Below are 22,625 nucleotides of genomic sequence, written 5' to 3' on the forward strand. Positions count from 1 at the left end.
ACAAACTTCAAATCCTCAAAAAGCAAACAAAACATTTGCTTTTTTACTGATGTGGATTCTACTTTTGTACGTACTGTTAACCATAGCTATTCCATTTGAGAAAAGCAAAACTTTTCTATTGCTCCTTTTTTGGCTTAAAATATAGAATGCAAATTACTTGGCTTTTCATGAAAGTTTCTTAAAAAGGTGCCAGGTGCTGCCCCCCTTTCTCCAATATTTTTAAACCCATAGTTTCAATAATATTTGGGGGAGCACGGATAGTTCAGTGGTTTGAGCATTGGCTTGTTAAACCCAGGGTTGTGAGTTCAATCCCTGAGCAGGCCATTTAGGGATCTGGGGCAAAAATTGGGGATTGGCCCCTTGAGCAGGGGATTGACTAGATAACCTCTTGAGGTCCCTTCCAACCCTGATATTCTAATGAAAATTATTTTTCCATGTGTACACCAATGACCAGCTAATGTGTGCTTTGACTGCCAAGAAACTAAGGTATAGTATCCTATTACCAGACCCATGTTTTAAATGCTAACTTATTCACAGATTCAGTATTTCATTCAATATATACAATTAAAGAGAGGATTAGCAAATCCACCTTTCTGTACATCTTCAGCTTTACTTTGAATACCCTGGGAGATGGTATGTGACAATCCTTTCCCCAGGATATAGAACAACCTTAAACGCTACCAAGATAGTCAACTGCTTGGGAACCTGTGGCAACTTTAAAGAAACTTAGACCAACTCATGGCTTGGTTTTTTTGTAGGATTTGAGGAGGACACAACTCAGAACCTAATTTCTTCTCCTATTAGCTTCACCTAACTCTTGGTAAAGGACTTTCCAATCATAAGGCTGGTCCAGCATGATTAATATTATTAAATTGTAATCCCACAAATAAAAGGAACTAGAGTTAGAAAAGAGAGACAAACGTGACTATTTGAAATGGAGTCTGCCTTTCAAGCAATTGCTGCTCCTCAAGAGGGGGTAGTTTGAAGAATTCATTCAGAGTGAAATCCTGACCCCACTGAAGTCAGTAACAAAACTCCCATTGACTTGAATGGAGTCAGGAGTTCAGTCTGACTGTTCCACCATTATCCTGAAATATTTTAAGAGGAAGCTTGGAAACTCAACCTTCCCTTGTGGAGTGGGAGTTTTTCCTTCAGAGGCCACTATAAATATGTCATATAGTGATGAGAGAAGACATGCCTGCCTAATGCTAAAGAAAAGTCTGGTTTTACTTAATACAGAGCAATCAGTGAAGAATGTTTCATCACAATCAAAATATTAACCCACCTATTGCTGCCAAGGTCAGTGGAAAATAGGAAATTCTGCAGAAAGTGCAGGCTCACAAGTTACAGCAGTCTAAGGCTATATCTACAGTGCAAAATATGTTGGTATTCTGTTTTAAACTCAGGATATCAGCTCAATTTAAAGCCAACAGAGAAACCTGGGGTTGAACTCCAGCTGGTAACCCAAATTAAAAGCAAGCTGCCATGTCTTCTTGGATATTTTAATCCAAGTCAGCTAATGCAGGTATCTAAACTGAGTTAGAAACACAACTTTCTTTTTTATACTGTAGACAAACCTTGAATGTTTGGAAGCTTCTTTAACAGGCATTCAATTTTTGAAAGAACAAAAAGGAGAATATATTTCACTTATTTGCACCAGTTTACTCCCCTTCTACTCCCTGCTATCTCCCTGTAACTTTTTGGAAATGTGATTCAGACAATTGACCCAATTTTAAATGGCAGCATACCAAAATGGCATAACTTAAATGAGAGGCAACAAGCATAGGTCACAATTTCATTCAGACTGCATAAAACCTCCAAGATGTACACAGCATACTATTCAGTATAGTAATGTCAGGAAAACAAACACAAATTACAGTGAACTGGCCACACAGGTCATTTACACTAAGACTTGGTTAGTTATTTATTTTTTATTCAAAGAAAAAAAGATATTTTAATAAATACTGCAGAAACATTAATCAAACATACAAAGTGACTTCAACATTAAAAAAAAAGAGAAGTAATGAATGTCCTGTTTTATAACAGTTATAACTTATTTTCTTTTTACAATACTTAAATACAGAAAGCACTTGCCAGCTATTTTGTAATACTGCCCTAAGCATATTGTTGCATCAGTCAAAAGCATATTACGGTGGTAAAATGTCTGGGGTTTTTTTGTGAGAAATGACTGGAATGGTATTTTTTTTTCTTTTTTGCAGAAACAAAGCAAAGTGCTGGTAGCACGTAGAACTGAGTGTTTTAATTACCATCATCCTCTATCCTGCCACAACTTAAAGCAAACACCACTTTAATCCTTCAAAAATGAAGCATTATCACTGGAAAAGAATGCTTGTTTTCAACAAGCTAGAGCAACACTAGTCAGAGCTTAGCGTATCCTTTTAAAAAGAAGCCATGACAGTAATTCGTCAGTAAACATCTGCAACCTATTTTAAAGGCTGATTGATTTATTTCATGTAACTATAGTAATCAGCAAGTGAAAAAGAAGTTGACTGAATCCGGTTCACTGAAGTAATGTTTAATGACCACTGTCTGGATATGCACATATTAGTCCTTTAGGATTAAAATAGTATCCAGTTTCCACTGGGGGCTCCTTAAGGTCCTATTTCCTTACAGCACTCATTATAAGAAAATGAAATCCATAATAAGAGACTGTCACCAAATGCAGCCCTGTTAGAATGTATCATATACAAGATAACTTGGCTATGTTGGCTCATGTGTGTACTGTTATTTTTGTTTAAACATAGTTGCAAAAAAACCGTACCACAGAATATCACTTCTTCATTACACAGCCATAGGGCCTGGGAAAAACTCAGCACCTCCACTCCTGAGGACTAGGAGCTGAGGATTCTCAGCACCTAAATAGGATTGGGCATTAAGGCTGTAAGAATTAGGTTTTAAACTGAGGATCATTTGTAATCATAACTGATAGCACCTTTCATCTGATTTTGCAATTCAACCTACAATGACATATCCATACAGTACATCATATCTTTACATAGAAGATGTAAAACGATAAAGTTTAAGAGCATTACCTTTTAAGTACAATCACAATGATGGACAGAAATAGTCAATGTTTTGAAAGTTCGTAACAAGCAGGTAATTTTTTTCTACTTGATCTAATTGTTGTTGTGCTAGGGCACTTATAATACTGGGAAGTCTCAAAAGGTTATCATCATTATCATATTCCAATTTAGCTTGTGTAGCCATCTCAGGAAGGCATAATTTCCAAGCTTTTCATATACAATGTTTTCCTCCGGATGACCCATGGGTCTGGATATAATTTCCATTTTAATGATGAGCTACAAGGAAATTAGATCATATCCTGCAGAAAAACTAACTGTAAGGTCATGGGGCTAGGGCCCCAATGATGAGGATGTGTTATTAACATCTTAATTTAATTTTAAAAAGGAACATTAAAATATTATTTTAATTAAATCAAAGTAGGTATTCAGAAACAGATCTTTAAGAAAACAAACAAGCACTGTCCAGGACATCTTTCTCTGAGGTGCTACTTTTCCTCCTCTTCTCTAGCACATTCAAATATTTTCCTTTTTTGGCATTTCTTCCATGTAACATTTTTGACAGCCATCTCATTCAGATCCATCTCTTCCCACTGCTTAGTCTACATGCTGAATCCCTAAATACAATCTCACACAAAAGGTGAAGAGTATCCTTTAAAGTATTGACTTAAGCCCACACATGATATACCACTTTGGCTGTGCACTTCATTGAGTCTTCACCTTTCCTGAACACATTGTCTCTTCCTTCTTCCTAAGGAAACCTAGATCCTTCACATCACTGTGCAGCTCTTCGCTTTGTCCTTTCGCAAATCTGTAGCAACTGTAGATAGTTCTGGCCTGCCAGGCATGTGTGAAATTCGCTTTGTTGCCCTCTGTGATTTGTTCCGCTTAACATTTTTGTTTGTTTTGTTTACACATGCCAACGTGGCAACATGAAAAATGTCTCTTACACTGTTTTCTGACTGTAAGGCTGAGCATTCAATGTAAGTGGCTGCTCCAATCTGTTTGGCCATATTTGCACCCTGAGGGGGGGAAAAGAAAAAGGAACCGCAATCAATAGGGAGGTTTTGTACAAAGCCAAAGTAAACCATACGGTTATTCTTCAGTTCTGTTTGCATACATATTATTGTGTGAAAACCAAATCTAAGACAGCAAAGTGACACACAGCAACTCATTGGGTTTTTTGCAAAATACAGATAGGGATATGCACTCAAAACGTATTCTACAAATATCTAAGAATTGTTTCCTGTGAGGAAATACTCATAATTTGAAAGCTGTACATGATAAGGACAATGGCCTGTCTATCCCTGAAAAAGATTTTTTTCCTATTCAGAAAATTTGAGCTTTTTCGTTTGGGAGACTTTTGTATTCATCCTGAAAGGTACTGGACTGACTGCCTGAAAAATCAAATCCTTAACTCTGTACAGAATAGGTATCTGTTGTGCAGCAGCTCCTCCTTACAGCCCTGTCAAATGATACCCACCTGCATCACCGCGTGGGGGAACTTGATGGGGCCAGCAGTGAAAGGGGGACAATCCCAGCAGTAAGGGAGGAAGACACTAACCAAGGGCCAAGATGTATCACCTCCCCCTTGGAATCTCTAGAACCCATTGATCAGCTGAAGAGAGGGATGCTGATTGGCCAGCATTCCCCTGCTCCAAGGATTTAAGCCGGTGCAGGGGCCACTTGGAGCCTCTCTTGGCTCTCTCCCAGCAGTGAGTTAAGTAGGGACATGCTTAGTACCAAACTGAGGTACTGGGGTGGAATTGTTTATTTGTGACAACTTGCAGCCAGTTCCAGTGTGGTGAAGAGAATAAAATGAACGGTTCCCAGAGGTAAAAGACCTGGGAATTTGATGGTAGGCCTTAGGATCATGTGATAGGGTGAGACCATGTGTCACTCATGGGCTGAGGTCCCCACCCTGCTGCACCCTCCGTTTCCCTCGCAGTGGGGAGGGTGCTAGGACTCAGAGAACCGAGTCCTGGGTGGTAGGCTGAGAAGAGTCTACCCTGCATTTTATGGTAAGGAGTCCTGTAACCCCTGCACTGGAACCAATTACATGTCTGGCATAGGAGAGTATGAGCCACGGGAGAGTAGCACACCTTCCCTGTATGTTGTGCCTGCCACTTAATTCCAGGCATGTGTCTGTTCTCATTTTTCCCACTGTGTCCACATCAATGTGCCTCTATCCTGGAGAGGTCACTTCTAAACTGGAGAAAGCCACTCAGTCTCTAATCTCTCCTCTAAAACTGCCAACTTAAAGTCATTTGAGGTGGTGGCAGCTTTTGTGATGTGCACACACAATGTTCCACTAGCAAATTGGCCCCCACTCCCAACCCTTTCAGGTAACCTATCACACAACGATCAGATGGTATCAACATTTAGTCTGTCAATGTAGGCTGGATTCAAATCAATGAACTAGAGTGGAAAGCCCGCATATTCCATTACCAAACACGCTGTGCTTAACTATCATTTGAACAAGCTGACACTATTCCATTATAATGCTTTATTTACAGTCTTTTGTAAGTCCTCAGTTACTGAGCAACAGGCATGCATTTTCCTCATGTAAATGGCTATTCAATCAGAGGCAGTATGGCTGAAGAACGCACCACACTCTAAAATAAATTCTCTTTCAGCGATGTATTAAAAGCACTGTCAACAGGGAAAACACCCTCAGCAAAGAGAGAATTAAAATTTAGTTCAGAATAATAATGATAAACTACATGGATCATACAAGTGTTTCCTAATACCCCATGTACAACTGTGTTGCATACCCCAGTTATACTGTAACAAATACATGACAGCTCTACTGGACTCTGTCTGGGTTCTTAGATTCATGCTGCTGATCTCAGTTCTGATATTGCATCCTCAGGACACACTTTGGAGTCCAAGCATGTTGGAAGGGCAGAACTTTGGCATCAAGAATGCATATGCACCACACAGATGAGAAAAGAATCTTGGCCAAAATTTGCAACAGACTGTTTCTCTGATCATTTTAAACACAAAATGTTCTAAATAAAGAAAAACGGAGTATTTCTGTTGTGATAATTGAACAGTTTCTGCCACACTTCTGTTTTACATTTTAAAGTTTGTTAAACGTCAACGCACTTTTAAAATTCATAAAGCAAAGAAAATGTGTTGGAGTGGTGAGATGAGGAAACTTCAAGGTGCTTTTTTATATCACAGCACCTTGGTGCCCTGTTATAGGTTTGCTACACTGACAGTACAGTACTGGGTGCAAAATGAGCCGTCATTTCACTATCTATGGAACAATTTACTTAAGGACTTAAACCTACCACTAAATCTGCTGTAATGTTGGGGTTCACCAAAACTCAGCTTTGCATATACAACAGACATTGGCAAAGTTAGCATCGGAGACACCTTGATTCCTAATTTGGGCACTCAAATTTAAAGATCAGGTTGATGCCCCGATTGCACTGTGTTGCCTGTAGTTAACTGTCTTTTTCCACGTGAGCGGCAATGCACACGAGAGGTGTGTGAACTCTAAAGCACAATGTGTTGCACATTAAGTGGCCTGTGTAGACCCTGCTGGTCTAGACTAAAAGTTACCTAGTATGTGTTAACAGAGTGCTGCATCAGGCTGCCTAGAGACTCAGAAAAATGACTACATTAGTTTACATTCAGTTCACTTTTTAAAGGTTTTCTCTGCAACCCTTAGAGCTAGAAACATTTATGTGAGAGCTTATATTTCTGGGACACAAGTCTGCAGGAACATGTGAATTCTGCAGGCACAGAATACACAGCCTCTGGTGTTTTCAGACTCACTTGTGGAGATCATTAGGTAAACAGCATCTAACTATTTTAGTGTAAATAAGCTCAGTGCAGAAGGAGGGCAGTTTCTCTTAAAAGTGAATGCAACGTTACCGAACTGCGTATTTCCCACCACCACCAAGTAACGAGTGGAAAGAATGAGATATGACACATACCTGATCATATGATACTGGTGTCTGCCTGTGATTGGAAAGCTCCACTAATGTGCTCACATCTGTGCGCAGATCAGACTTGCAACCCACCAGAAGCATTTTGGTGTTAGGACAAAATTCCTGAATTTCACCTTTCCACTGTAAAATATTATTTTGTTACGATAGTAATGCAATACATTATTTAGATTAATTAAAGCATGCTAGTGAAAAGAGGCAATGGAAACAGGATTAGAGTTTGGCAACACTCACAGGAAGCATTTTTAACATAAATACATTACATTGGTACCTGTTTAATTTGTAACCATGCTACAAGTTGACTTTGAGGATTTGAGAGCATATGAACTAGCAGTTTCCAAGTTAGGGCAGATCTTGCAACCCCTACCCATCCACTAGTCCTGCTGACTTCAATTGAAATGTCCATTTACGTCAGGATTGTCAGTCATGCCCTGATCCCGCCTAAAATCAGTAAATGTACAATCTCATTCTCTCATCCTATGATTCACTGGTTTTACCCACATTGCAGTAGAAATAGCAAAGGGTGTTGCCATTAGCTAGTTCAAACAGTTCCTCAAATGACAAATTACAAGCAGGTCTCAGACAAATATAAAACATATTAAAGATAATCATATATATTGGCTCATGGCTTCATTTGAGTGCTGTAAAAATGTGTTTAATCTGTGGAGAATCCATTTGTGTTGATCAAATAATATGCTTAATCCTGAATACACAATAGTGTACTGTATATCTTGTGAAAATACTGCACGTGATCATGGACATAAACTCATAATGGTGTTTTTTCAAGTCTCTTCAGCCTAAATCTGACAAATCTTAGAATCATTAACATTTGATGGGGAACATTTTAATTTTTACATGTATATTGGAAAAAAAAAAAATCTACCACACTTTTGTAAACCAGTGAAAACACAGTACCCACTGTTTATTCAGGATCTAAAATATTGTGTGTTCAGTATACGAAGAACCAGACAGGAAGACACGTTAACAAAAAACCCAACCTGTTCTCACACTTTTGTTGACATTGTCAGTGATGGTGATGCTCAGACAAGAAAATGTGTTATATTACTTTCAAATCCATTCTAAAGGAGGAAAAACAAAAATGGCCCAACTCCTAATCTCCATGGAAAAAACTGTATTAGCGGACAAGGTAGTCAGTAAACTCTGAAGTTAACATTGCAGAATTTTTGATTCACGCTGCACCAAGAAAGGTGAGAGGTCTGAGAAGTCACGAAGGAGCAGGTGCCTGGCCTTCAAACATAGCTGAGCTTTAGTTTTGCGGAGAAATCATGCACTAATCCTGCAGATCATGGAGCATCTGAAAGCAAGGCCTTCCACATTGCTTTGAGTCCCCTTCCTCAGGAGTCATGTTGTCACTGGCTCTTCCACTGACTGCATATCACCACCCCTATAACGTGGAGTAAAGGCTATGGTGGAGGTCTTAATGTCGGGCAGACCAGTATTAACTGTGCCAATGCAAATTGCTAGAGTGTCTTTAATCCCCTTTGCTAGAGGAGCATGCCTTGAAAGGCAGCTTCTTCATGGCTCCACTCCTTCTTTTCACATTATGTGCCACTAAAATACTTGCAAAGGGCTTTTGGGAGTGAATATTCTACTTAATTCCGATCTCCTAATGCCTCTGCTTCTGAGTATTTTTCAGTCTTCTCAAATGATGGACTAAAATTCTAGCTCCGCAAAGTGCAGTTATGGGGTTATTTTAGTGAAACAATCAAATGCTGAAGATTATACGATTGGAAATAATGCTACATTACAGAGTTTTAAAAATAGATTCGATTTATAAATAGTTTTGAATTAAAAAAATATTCTCATACACTTGCCTTTTTTAGCACACTGTCAAGGGTTTCTGGCCGACTGATGTCAAAACAAATCAAGACAGCATCGGAATCTGGATAGGAAAGCGGGCGGACATTGTCATAATAAGGAGACCCTGTCCAGAAAAAAGAAATGTTTATTGCTTAATATTCCCTTTATTCTGCAGTCATGCAAACTTATTCAGAAGGTTTACAGTAAAGCTCTTGAATGGCATGTCACTATCCTTCTTCCAAAACATACTACATTTCCAAGGTTATTTTTGGTGCTTACTTCTCCATGCTCCAATTCCTTCTTAGGCCTAGCCCTAAATAAGGGGGATTTCTTCCTTAGGTAGTTAATCAGGTTAGCAACCCAGTGATTAAACTTCCTTTGCAAGCTTGAAAGCAGCTGTGACACTCCCTGACAGCCCAAAGAGTGAAATCAGATATGGGATAGAACATGGAGCTGGTGACAGGCATGTCTCAGAAAAGTGAGACCTTTGGTTTGGGTATGACCCCACCAAAGGCTTGTGTGACCTAATGGGCCTTTTGTGTATCTTTCTTTTATGACTCTATAGAAAATCAGAAAGTGTGGGAGCCATTACCCATTGCTGGACTGGGTGACCTGGTCTTTTCCATTTCTTACACCAATTCTAAAAGTTTGGATGTCTCTCCACTGTTTATCAGAACTGACTGAATCCCTGGAGCTGGCAAAAATCAGCTGGTATTGTCAAGAAAGAAGGCTCTTTCCACACACACTTTGTACTCTACTTCTGGCCCCCTCCAGAAGCTGGACTAAACTTTCTCTAAAGCAGTATAGTCAATGAGTCTTGGGTGAATGCTGGGAGATTTTAATGTTTTTCAGAAGCCTAGTTGGAAGGAATCCCCTTATGTTAGCACATAGGCCTCTCAGCGACAGCAGGATGGCCCACCATCGCATATTTTAAAGGTGTCTTCAATGGTCAAGACTAGAATAAAATGGTGTTTGCTCAAAGAAGGAAAGCCTTAGGATACTGTACAGAAGTTACTCCAGTAAACGTATGTGGTATAAACATAGGCCCAACCCTGCAAAGACTTATACATGGGGTTAGCTTTACACACTGTGAGTAGCACCATTGGTTTCACTGAGATTACTCAGTGTGTAAAGTTAAGCATGAGCATAAATCTCTGTAGGAATGTGACCATAATAGGTATTGACTAAAGGATTCTGAGATAGGTGATTATGGGCCAAATTCTCTGCTAGTGTAAATAGGTGCATATCCATTGACTTCAAAGGAGTTTCATCTATCTTCATTAGCAGAGAATTTGACCTGAGACCTGTAAAAATTCCATTTATTAAGGCTCTGATTCAGCAGGGTTCTTATGCACATGAGTGGTCCCATGGACTGAATTGGGGGCTTGATTTAAGAAAGGTATACCTATAGCTTAAGAAAAGCTATGACATAAAACAAGTAAGTTTCTGTATTTCTCTATTCCATGGACCTAAAAAGATGGCATATCACATTTTTATGAGACAATAGCGTAACTTTTTTAAATGTGTTCTATGATTCATCAGCTAATTAGATCCCTTATTTTCTTCAAACTATCCACAGCTAATTGACTGTAAGTTATCTCAAAGGCTGAAAAACAATCATGATTAACCAAAAGAGAAAACTTCTGTAAGTTTCTCCCTGAAAGACAAACAGTTCATGCTGTTACACAAGGAAGTAAGAGAAACAGTGAGCGCACATCACAGTGCACTCCAGCTGGACAGCTTATGCCAGAAGGGAACTGCAAGAATTCTAGGAATTTTGTTTTTGAAATTGGGAGCAACATATGGGCAATGAAGCATTACCCAAGTTGGTAGAAGAAGGTAGTTTGACGAAACTGGGCTTCCCCCCTAAAAATTCCCCCACAAGAATTGTAAACAATGTCAATCCCACAATGAATGAATGAATATTCATAGCTTCAGAATGTTGCTCTTCAAAAAAAAAAAAAAACTTTTAGCACTCTTCAACATTAAACAAAACACTAGAGGAAAAATATCAGATATAGTATAGGCCTGACAAAGTAAACATTCAAAATACTGGGTCACGTCCTGCTCTCAATTATACCAATATAAATCTGGAAAAATTACATTGGCTTCAGCTGAATTGCTGTATTTACTCTGGTGTAAAGGAGAGCTCAATTTGACCTCTTTCTGGAATGCACAAGGCCCATATTTTGCCTCTAGATTTCTGTGTCCTACAAAATAGTTTCAATAGTTGCTTATTTAACCCCCTTTGCGTAATGTTTTGATATCAGTGGGCTCTCAATCACACGGACGCTGAGTTCTAGATCTATTATTCCATCAGAAGACCTGACATTGTATGTACGGGACTAGTACTTCACCTTAGCTGGCCTTTCAAAAAGGAAAAATCCAGAGTAAATCATGTGGATAAGTATCCCAAAGAAGGAAACAATCATATGCCCCCCCCCAATGCAGAGCAAATGCTTTTAGCTTTCTACATAAGACATATTAGCACTAATTCATCCATGGTGAAACTCAACTGAAATTAAAGGGAAGAGTTCACTCCAATGTACGTATTATGCTTCATGTGTATCAATAAAATACATTCTTTTCTTACAAATCCTGTTCTATGTTGTGAAGGGGTATTGCGATGGGGGCATCTTCCCCGCCAATACCTGTTCCTGCTGTTAAATCTGCCAGCACTCCAGAGCCTCAAGGGAATGATCGGCCAGATAGGTTGCATGGCCGTGCTCGCAGTCCTTGGCAGATATTCTGGGGTACGTCACGGATGCTAACAGGAGACCTATACTGTTTTGTAGATCACAAACTCCACCCCCAGCTATCCTGCTCTGTGCTCGCTAGTTAGTTGTGTGAACCACTTCATGGCTCCCACCTTTCCTCCCCCTCAGCACAGCTCAGACAAGTAAGAGCAGGATTAGCCCTTTGTCTTTAAGATCATTAATATCTGGAACGATAAAAGTTGCCAGCTACAGAGAAATCTTAAAGAGCCTCACCCAGAAACTAATTTCTTAGACACATACCTAACTGCTCAGTCACTACTCCTCAATGATACAACATATACCATATATGTGCATAAATATGCATTTATGCATACAAAGGCATGCACTTACTAAATTCAGCTTTGTGATTCCACTCACCATACCAACTCCAGATGTTGGTTTTTTTATGTTGTTTCCTTTTGAGTCTCTCATGTTAAAATGCTGAACACTAAGATAGTTAAGTATGATCTGTCAGTTTGGTTGTAAACGAGATATACTGGACACATTCTTTTCTCTGAGGGAGTGTGTGGTAAAACTAATAGGAATATTTTAAAGTACTGACCATGTGGAATGCTTCAACAGAAGAAATATATTTACTGGTTTCATTCAGCAGCAATCACCAAATCTTTGTGATTACACAAATAAAAAACCTAACTGCATGACTCAATTCAAGGTAATATTTCATCATTTATTCCACATAAAATTCTCAGGACCTAAAGAATCTTAGGAATGTGAATCCAGTCTACGCAGACCTTCTGAATGCAGTTCAATAACACTCTGTTCCATCTTTTTCTCAAGTTAGTGTACCAATCTGAAACCATGCCAAGACCAGAGAAGAGGAGGAGACTTCACAAACAGAACTGCCATACTCCAGTCAAAACTCTACATTTATTTATTTTTATTTTGTTGGAGCAGATTGGTGACAATCACGACCACATTTTTGTCAGGGCTAATTTCAACCATTCTACAGTTTATCCGAAACCTGGTGGACAGAGTAACGTTCCTTTTATTCTGTGGCAGAGACTGGTCCCAACAGCATTTTTTATTTCTTAGTTCTATCTGGTAGATTACATAAATAGCGGAAGCCTGAATCGGCTAAATATTTTAATAACTGCCTATTTAAGATCTTATGTTTCATATAGAGTTAACTGAGCAAAACTCACATTCATTATAATTTTAAAAATTCATTTAGGCCTTGATCCAGAAAAGCACCAACGCACATGATTAAAATTAAGCAAGTGAGTACTTTCAATGACTTCAATAGAATTATGCATGTGCTTAAGTGCTTTGCTGGAGCAGGGTACTAGCGATAGTGTAAGATGCCAGATAACTGTTACCGGCAACTGCAATCCTCTGTTTATCCACAGAGCACACAAAGCTCTTCGCCACTATGCCTAAACAATGTGGCTTAACCCGAACTACTTAGGAGGGACCAACTCTAGGTAATTCATTGTTCTTGCTCAATGCAAGTGTTGGCTGCTCTACTGAGACTGTCCATAGGATGGCATTTCATGTTGTTTGGAATACATGACACTGGTACACTAGCATTATTCCATTTCTTACAGACCAGAAAACAGCCATCAGATGTTAACAATTTGTGGCCTTTTTTTTTTTGATTGGTCAAATAACCAGTGACCCAGAGGTGAAGGATTGCATTATTCCGTATCAACTGCCTGAACTGTCTAGTTACTAACTTCATGTGTTAAAAATGACAAAAAAACTGATGGTAACTAAGAACTACACACTTCATTGAATCTCTCTTGCTGGCATCCTTCTTTTAATGCTTCAGTGAACAATTTTGGGGAAATTAAGGCCATTTTATTTATTATGTGGCAGAATTCAATGATTTATCATCTCCAAATGCAAAAAGTACTACAAGCATTCACAGTAATTTAGTTTATTTATGGATTTAGCAATCTTTCACCCTAAACAAAAAATATTCTTTAATTACTGGTCTTTTCCCTGACAACTTATAAATCTTCTCCATTTCCCATTTATTGACAGTACTCTTTTTTTAAAAAATGAACGAATTATGTGGAAATTATGTGTTTTTTCAACTATTACTAAAGAGTATAGGCCCAAACTTGACCAAATAGTAAGTGATCTGAAAGACAAAGATTTCAAACCCTGAAATACCCCCATGGTGCTTTCTGCTTTTGTCGGTTCTCTATTAAATGCAATTCTTATATGTTGCAGCTCTAATTTATATATTTTGCAAAACGGTTCAGTGGAAAGATCTTTGTAATTAATGCTACATTTCTACACAGACACTGAGCACGCTGTGCACATGCAAATCACAGTAAAGCTAATTTGTTTGAAGCTCTAAGGCCCTTCTGGATTTAATTATATGCTAATCCCCAGCACTGCAGTACTATTTCTGGTTCTGTAGAGAATTATTTTATTAGAGTATTCGGCACAGAGTCCACATTTCAACCTTCATACGTATGCTACAGAAATGACCTACAGTCTATAGTTAGACAGAGAGAGAGAAAGACAGACATATATTTAAAGCCCCAAATGTTCTTACTGCTTCACAGCTTTTTGCTGTACAAATAAGAAATTTGAATTTAAAAAAGTAATTTTAATGTAAGAAGGCAAAAACTTGCTAACAGGATATATTTAAAGTTTGATGTCTGAATGATAAACTGAAAGAAGTCTGACGTGTAGATACTCATCGAAGTTTCCATGAGATAACATTGTGAAGGTTCTTCAGCCACCAAATGGAATATTCCTCTGAAATATTCTGCTTAACAAAATGAACATATTACACCCTAACTGGCTAGAGACTATCATACAATATCACTACAGAATGAAATAATTTCTAATGAAATGATATTGCAACCAGATAGCACTAATTTGAAAAAAGGCTTAGTGGTTCTATACCAGTTAAATCTCATTTTGACAGGCATTTTCCTTTATGTTAGGAAAAATTTTAATCCTTGTAAAGACTTACAGGTTTAGACAGCACTAGAAAATATTTTAGATAATCTTTCTTCCTACGCCGTCCACGTTATTAAACATATAATGTCCTAACCCCATATTTAGACTTTGATGTTGGAAATTCATTAAAAACTTTCCAAATAAATTTACACGTGGCTTTAAAATGTTTCCAACCATCCAGTATGTGGTGCCAGGTGTTTTGTAATTGTGGTCCTAGACCATACATTATATATTGGGAAGTTTTATATGTAACCAAAATCAGTGCATGTTAACATTGGGGTCTGATACCACCCTGAGGCAGGATTGTGAGATTCTGCTTTATACATGCCTGGAGGTTTGCTATTCACCTCAATGGGAGCAGAATTAGGCCTTGAAATGGCAATATCTGTCTCCTGAAGAACTCAATGGCAAGACTTCCATCAACTTCAATTAATTGGAGGTATTAATCAGTTAGCCTGGAATCTTGATGCAAGCTGTCTGTAGTTTAAAGAAAACACACAAGACTGTTTAACACAATTAAAAATTAATAGTGGAGACTGATAAAGTCATATTGAAATGTTTTGGGTATATTGCCGTCAAAGTCAACTAAACGGCATCTTTTTTATGTAAAATATATAAATGTATTCCAAGTGGCATCATTAAATGTGAGTTATTGTCTCAGTGTGTTGTAATGTGATTTTCTAATCCACTGAATGCTAGATGTTTTCTTAATATATAAACCTAAAATCAATAATAATTTGCAAAAATATACCAGTGGTATAAAATAATTTTCATAGCTTGAATTTCACTGTGGGCCCAGTCCTGCCACCACTGAATTTAATGGGAGTTTAGGCCTATACTCTAATTCAACAGATAGAAACAGAGCAAAGATTTGTAAAATAATACCAAACCAACAAGGACTTGAGATAGACAAAAATGTTAATTTATCTTTTGAAGTCTTCTTGTCTGGTAGCGTGATTTTTGTATTGAGTGGCCCAGGTTTGTAGTAGTATTTATTCTAACAATCAATGGGAGCTGGCTGTTTTCAGAATGTGACTTTTTTACCTGTAACCCCCAAACCACTAAATCAATCATTCAGCAATGCTTTATACAAAACGAAGTATTCGTTTTATCTTTCAGCTTTACCACTGCGACAATTTTAGTTTTAAATTGCAAGCATATTGACCCTGTGATCCTGCACATTTGACTAAAGCAAATATTAGGTCCCTGATCAGGACCCAAATAGTGTATTGCGTAGGAGTTCTTAAGCATTTTCAGGTATATCTTCCTGTAAGACTACTTCTTCCCTTTTTAAAATACTGCAAAATGTATTTTTCATTACATGAATATGTCGGATCTATTTTTTCCACACTGATTTCAAACCTTTGTAGGTCAAAGGAGTTGACCTGTGAAGAATGGGCTACTTTTTAATGAATAAAAATAAAGATTATGTTTCAATACAAATCTGCTCACTGGTGATTTTCTATGACTTTAGAAAGCTACTGTGTAGAGTTTATTTGTGCAATGAATGGTTATCTTATGCTGTGGATGAGCAATGAAGATGAAAACTCAAACCTGTTTTATTACACTCTGAAAGTTTGTAACCCTTACTTGTTTGTATTGTTAGCCATCTTGCTTTTTGAAAATACTGTTGAGCATGGGCTGTGAAACTACTTGCTTTCCCAGGCAATAGTGCAGCAAAAAATCAGAGATCACACCTAGCCAATCAGAATAAAAACAATTATCTTAAATCAAAAAATTACCAATATTAAAAAAACCCTCTATATGAATTTAATTTCCAGTATCAGGATCATCTTGCCATTTTGGAGGAGGAGCTGCCTTCATCAGGCCCAGCTGCAAGACAGGCCATCTACATAAACTATGAACTTGCCTAGGCATCAGACCAAGAAAAAATATTTGAGAAAGGAGTTGTATGCCCTATTCAGTTTCCTCAACCCAGATTTACTGGTCTAATGCTGTGGTTCTCTATCACAGATACTCAAACCTCTGCTGACACTTCGGACTTTTGTGATGGTCCTTCCCAGCTTCCCCTCCTTTGCCTTAATATGTCAACTCTAACTAGCTCCTTTCACTTCTTGGTGCTGTAATTTGCAATGGATCTTGGGCTGTTCTCAGTTCCAGTCTCTCCCATGGCACTTAAGAGGCCATGGCAAATTAGGGTGGGCACAGGTGAATAGGAGGTTTGGGAGAGGTCTGTACAGCTGAGATCTTCATCTGATAAACTGATACAGCAGGCCCTAAAATGTTGGGAAGTTACTGATCTAAAGTAAGACCTAACTACTTGGCTGGTAGTTTGAGAATGCAAGGTCCCTCAGATAGACATCAGCATACAGAGAAGCTGAACCCCTGGGAAACTGTTAACATGCCAGTTAACCTTTGAAATAGAATCCATCACAAAGCATTTGAGTCAGTGTTTCTGAAACAGGAGTGGGAAACAGTTCGAAGGGGGAAAACAATCAAACCTAAATACTGCTTTTCTGGTGTCCATATTTAAAACCGAGAGGAGGAATTATATTCTCTCTACCACCGCTTGATGACTGGCTAGGGCTTATCTCCAACATCCTGCTTGTTAACATTGGGTCTAACACCTCCCAGAGCCAGGGAAATAGACAAGCGCTATGTTTTGTCAAAAGTTGGAACACAAAGGAGCCCATATAGGAGCATCAGCTGACTTCATCTAACATTACCACATGTGTACACATATCTTATCTTTTACTCCCCTAGTGTCCTGTAAGGGGAATAGGGGTTACCAAGACAGGATGATAGTCCGGGAGCACAGATGCTAGGGTCCAGGACTCTTAAGATAGCCCTTCCAGTCATGTCAAACTATATCCTGTGTTACTTGTCATGCTCATTCTCCTTCCATTACAACATAGACAGGATCTTCTCATTAATGGAGCTTTTTATCCCCCCCTCCCTTTTCTTGCATAATGTAAATGGCTGGGAGAATCCCTCTGTAGAAAAAGAGAATTAGAAGCAGATGCAGCTGTCTGCCACATACAGCTGCCATTCACATCTGGAGGCAAACACTCCATTGATGTGAACAGCAATAATGTGCTCCTTAGGGTCGGTCACCAAGGCAGTAGGGGATGTTTAGTTCCTGTCTTACAGTAGATTCTATCAAGAATCCCACAAAGGCTGCTGCTTTGCACTTGAATGCTGAATTGTAAGAAAATGATTTATCTTTCCCCGAACTCCCTTCCCGATTTTAGCCTCATGTACAACACAAACAGCCACTTGCTTTGGCACTTGATGCTCTCATGCAAAGTCTAGCCTCAGTCCTAAAATTACTGCAAAGCCAGAAGAGGACTTGTCTATGTTGTTTTTCATCTGGTTCTGTTAAAGCCACACAAGGCAGTACTCCTGACAGAGGACTTGCTCCCCAGGCTATACAATGGGAAGATCAATTTAATTCAGTTTCCTTGGATTCTGCTGCCCGGTGTGTGCTGCTCTGTTTCCTGCTCAAGACTCATGTTCCCCTCCACTCACAAGGTGGTCTGTCCGTTTACCACATTCAACTGTCTCTGTACCACTGGGTGCTGGTTGCCAACTCCCACATTCACTTGTCTTTCCCGCCTTTGGTTGCTCTCTACCACTCAGTTATCTTCCTCTCACTGAGAGATCTCTTTCTGCATTTCTACCCAATCCCTTTGTTACCCTGCTCTGGAGTTCAGTGCCCTCCCATTCCACCTGCCACCCTCAAGAGATTCTTCTGCCACTCCCCCTACAAAAAACTAGCTCCTGCCTCCCCTTCTCAGCCATCTGCCCCTCCTGTCAGAGCTCTGTCTCCCCAGTGCCTGATTTCCACCTTTCCTTCCCTTTCCAGCCCAGTGGTTCCGATTTCTCCCAGGTCAGTTCCTGAGATGCTCTCTGGTTCCCTCTGGTGGCATACCCAGTCACGTATCCTCTTTTCACCTCCCCCCTTTGGTCCATTCCCATGTTCTCTGAGGAGGCTTGTTAGCCCAATGCTCTCTGGCCTATCAGGAAGCCTTTCCTATATCATGTATTCTGTTGTCTCTAGGAGGTTTGTCCTTTCCACACTTCCTGTCCCCCCACAAGTCTGTGTCCCCCAAAAGCTCTGTTTAGCTCCCTTCCATCCCACCCCCCCCCCAATCCCTGTTGAGGCCACTCTTTGATTCCTGTGGTCTCATCTTGTGACTCAGGTAAGGGATCCACAGACTCACGGCCCTGCTTACAACACACCCGGCAGTAGAAGAGGAGGAAAAGCGGTGCAGCCGAGCTGTGGGAAGGGCTTCCTCTCTCTGCAGGCTGCAGAACTGGATTGTGGTGGAGGGTCAAGAATGGACTAGGTGCTAAGCCATTTGTGCCTGGTAGGGTAGTGGGGAAATTAAACAAAAATTTGAAAGAGGGGCCATACACTGTTGTCCTCCACCTCCCAAGCTAAAAGTTGAGGAAGGGTTTAGGATGGGTCTCTTTGTACCCCCTATAATTACACATATGGCTGTACTTCCTTCCCTTCAGGCATCAGGAGTACCACAGAGTTCCTGCTCTCAGGTTATTTCTTCACCCCATAGCCCCCTGATGGCTTTAGAATCCAACCCTGCACACGGTTACACACTAGGAAACTTTACCCAAGTAGTCCCATTGAAGTCAGACACCCCTTGCCCAAGTTACAGCTATTTGTGTGCAGTTTTGGGCCCACAGTGGTGGTGGGGGGGAGGAGGAATAAAGAACAGTTCAGCAAAACACCCCAAACCCACTCAGATATTGGCATGACTATTAAACTCGCTGTTTTTGTATAATCACGTTTTACGCAAGGAGAACCCCTGCAGACTTTCACAGCAGTGATGACAAATATTAAAATGAAAGGCTCATGATATGCAATAATAATCTCCCATCTGCTGGGCTAATTACTACAAGAACTTTTGGTGGGGGTGGGGGGGGAGCGAAAGAGGCTAAACACAACTGAGGCAAATTAAAACAATGCCTTCTCCAGTTACCCGTGACTATTAAACTAGAAAGCAGTTGAAATTCCTGCTTGAAAGAAGGAATTATTGAGTAAAAGCTCAATGAGTATTTGTGTCACACAGGAGCAAATATTTAGATTTAGCAACACTTGTTAATATTCATTATGAAAAGACTGATCTGAGTCACAAGTATGACATGAATGCAAGAATAATCACAAGGCATCTGCTATGATGCAGGTCACTTACCAGAGGTGTCCCACAGACTCAGCTCTATTCTTTGTGTGTCAATTTCAAAACTGGCAGTGTAATTTTCAAATACTGTAGGGACATAATTCTGAATAAAAAGAGAGAGAAACAAGGACAACGTTATTGTCTTTAAAATCCACAGACACACCAGTAAGCCTGTCTGACATCGTTCATTGCATTTGAGAACCAGTTGTAGAGACAGACAGCTGGGTTCAGAAACGCACTTTCTCCCACATGTAATCATTTCCCTTCTGCACTGCAGAGTAAGTTAGTGAAATCACAGCGGCTGGCTTACAAGCAAAGATACAGCTGCACGATTGTAAAAGACTTTGCCCGGGAGAGAAACACCCGTGGAGGTTAAATATAGATGCTGTACGGGCTTTGCTCCATCTCGGGACCAGGAGACAGAGCGTGAGTGGGTTCGACATACCTCTGGGAAGCAGTCCTTAGCAAAGACATGGAGAAGAGCTGTTTTCCCACACTGGCTATCACCAACCACCACAATTTTACACTTCACGTTCTGGTTAGGATCCATGATAGATTTGCTGGATAATTTCTGGCTCGCTCTTCTCTCCTTCATTGATGTTGCCTTATTTTCTCTTGCAGCAAAAAATAGCGAGTTTGCCCGAAAGAAACAAAGCCACCGAAACACCCGGCTAAGTCTGAGCCTGGCGCTCCGTGCGCCCCGCGCAAGATGATCCCTGCCGCACAGCCCGTCTCCCAGGTCCAGTTCCGAGGCGACTGCTTTGTCTCACTCCTCCGTACCCGGCTTTATATGGCCCGTCTTCCAATCCGGTCCTCTCTCCACGAGAGCGAAACTGATCCGCCTCTTCCCCTTTTATGGAGCCCAGAGAGCTTGCGAGCGCGGGCTGCCTCCGTCGCCTGTAAACCACACGCCCTCTAGGGGAGCAGCGCCGCGCCGCTCCGCCGGGCCACGCCGCTGGGCCGGGGCCGGGAGAACTGGAAGCCCGGAGAAGGCTTTGCCCGGACAAGTCCGTGCATGCAGGGCAGAGCTGGCCCGGGAGCCCGGATCTCGGGAGAAGCCCTTTCCAGTACACCGTGTATGGGACTTATGGGGTCACTCAGGGCGGCGGCACCCGCTGCCCGGACTCATAGGGAAATGCCCCCAGCTGGATGAGATGATGGGGTCCCTTTCCCTCGCTGCCCCCCACTTTTTATCTCCTCTCCTTAGCCCCCAGCGGGCTGGCCTCCCTCCTGCACTTCGTGCCGTGGTTCCCACAGTCTCTTTATCTGTCTTTTCTGCTGCCTTACCAGCAGCGTCCCACGGTCCGCCAGCGAAGCGCCAATGCTCTGCCCCCCGCGATCCTTCCTGTAGCGCTCCCTAACCCCGGCATCGTGCCCCCATCCTTCCCCCAGCACCCCCAACCCCAGCGCCGTGCGCCCCGCGATCCTTCCTGCAGCACCCCCAGCGCCGTGCGCCCCGCGATCCTTCCTGCAGCACCCCCAGCGCCGTGCCCCCCGCGATCCTTCCTGCAGCGCCCCCAACCCCAGCGCCGTGCCCCCCACGAGCCTTCCCGCAGCACCCCCAACCCCAGCACCGTGTCCCCCGCGATCCTTCCCACAGTGCCCCAAACCCCAGCGCCATGCCCCCTCGATCGTTCCTGCAGTGCCCCCAATCCCAGCACCATGCCCCCTGTGAGCCTTCCTGGAGTGTGTCCCTTTATTCACCCCCACTGTTGCTATGCTAGGACTTTCACTCCCTCTCTGTTCAGTGCACATGGGATGTTCTGATCTTTCTCTCCTGCTGGGGCTGTTCTCCCCTCTATTCTTCCCTGGGAAGGGTTCCCTTCTCCCCTTCATCTCCTCCTGTGAGGAGCGACCCAGCTCCTGCTCATTCTCCAACCCGTCTGCCAGTACACGCGCTGCAGCGCTCCTCGCCTGTTTCATGGAGACTCCTGGGAAGGTCTCTGTGCAGCACCACCTATGGGAAGGGCAGAGTATAGGGGTTCCAGGCAGCAGAAGCGACAGCCGCGCCCCACTGGAGGTTCCCAAATCTGCCTTTGAAGTGAAGGCCCAGGGCTGAGAAAGGACAAATTAAACCTGACATAGAAAAAGCATTTATGCTGCAGTATGAAAGTACAGTTGTAGGTTTAATTCTCCAGTACAAATCAACACCAAGGTAAACTCATTGTAAATGAGAGAAAGACCAGTGAGTGTGGTATGAGTGCATGATTTCTACTGCAAGGTGAGATACCCAGCTATCTAACCCTGACAATTGCTTTAACCTGCAGTTCAAAAACACCTCTGTACCCTATAAGATATTAGTTGTAGAGGCAACAAGTAGAACACCTTTCAGTAATATTTATTGTTTGATTGATTATGTGAACAAATCATGTTGAATATTCTCCACAAAAACCCAAATGCAATCCACTGTAGAGTCTTGAAAAGGGACTTTATAACAGTTTGGATTAAATATTTACTTTAGGCACAGTCGTGAGGAAAGCGTGGTTCGGTAAACAAGATCAGCCCTGCATAAGCTGGAAAGCGCACATCTGAGTGAAGTTCCTCCCGTTCTTCCTCTTTGCTCTGGGGAAGCAGTAATTTGCTGGCCTATATCAGCGGAAAATGACTACTGTTACACACTGGCTCACCTGCGCTGGCCAACAAGAATGGGAGGTGGAGCCAAAGCTGGGCCCATTTCCCACCCCTCCTTGCTGTCCTGCTCTGGGGGTATGCAGTGGTGAGGGGTACTTAGTTCTGCTTACTTCTGCATGCCCAGACTTCAGGTCTAGGTAGCCCACACAGGGGAGTTAAGGCAGGGTCTTTCTCTCTGTTACATGTGCATGTAATCCAGGTCATAATCTAGCCCTATGTATACCCAGGTATCATTTGAGAAGCTAAAAGTGCTCCAAGTTAATAAAGTCTCCCAACACCCTTATGTGGCTAGTATTATTATGAAATCATAGGGAGTCC

The 22,625-nt window shown here is 41.3% G+C and overlaps 1 protein-coding gene across 1 annotated transcript; it reads right to left on the reverse strand.

The window, feature by feature from the left end:
* Nucleotides 1-1,912: 1,912 nt before the first annotated feature.
* RND3 (Rho family GTPase 3) lies at nucleotides 1,913-20,410 on the reverse strand. The gene is made up of 5 exons (XM_077830325.1): nucleotides 20,122-20,410; nucleotides 19,692-19,779; nucleotides 8,836-8,945; nucleotides 6,989-7,123; nucleotides 1,913-4,063 (listed from the first exon to the last, which is right to left on the reverse strand). Exons 1-5 carry the CDS (start codon nucleotides 20,269-20,271, stop codon nucleotides 3,812-3,814), a joined length of 735 nt encoding a protein of 244 aa, XP_077686451.1. The 5' UTR covers nucleotides 20,272-20,410; the 3' UTR covers nucleotides 1,913-3,811.
* Between the last annotated feature and the right edge of the window lie 2,215 nt (nucleotides 20,411-22,625).

The sequence above is a fragment of the Eretmochelys imbricata genome, chromosome 11, assembly GCF_965152235.1.
Source record: "Eretmochelys imbricata isolate rEreImb1 chromosome 11, rEreImb1.hap1, whole genome shotgun sequence".
Taxonomy (NCBI): domain Eukaryota; kingdom Metazoa; phylum Chordata; order Testudines; family Cheloniidae; genus Eretmochelys; species Eretmochelys imbricata.

Coding starts and splice junctions, on each gene's coding strand:
- RND3 (XM_077830325.1), bottom strand. CDS start 20,271: ATGAAGGAGAGAAGAGCGAGCCAGAAATTATCCAGCAAATCTATCATG. Junction 19,780..20,121: donor CTAAGGACTGCTTCCCAGAG/GTATGTCGAACC, acceptor CTTTTTATTCAG/AATTATGTCCCTACAGTATT. Junction 4,064..6,988: donor CACCAGTATCATATGATCAG/GTATGTGTCATA, acceptor TCCCCCCCTCAG/GGTGCAAATATGGCCAAACA.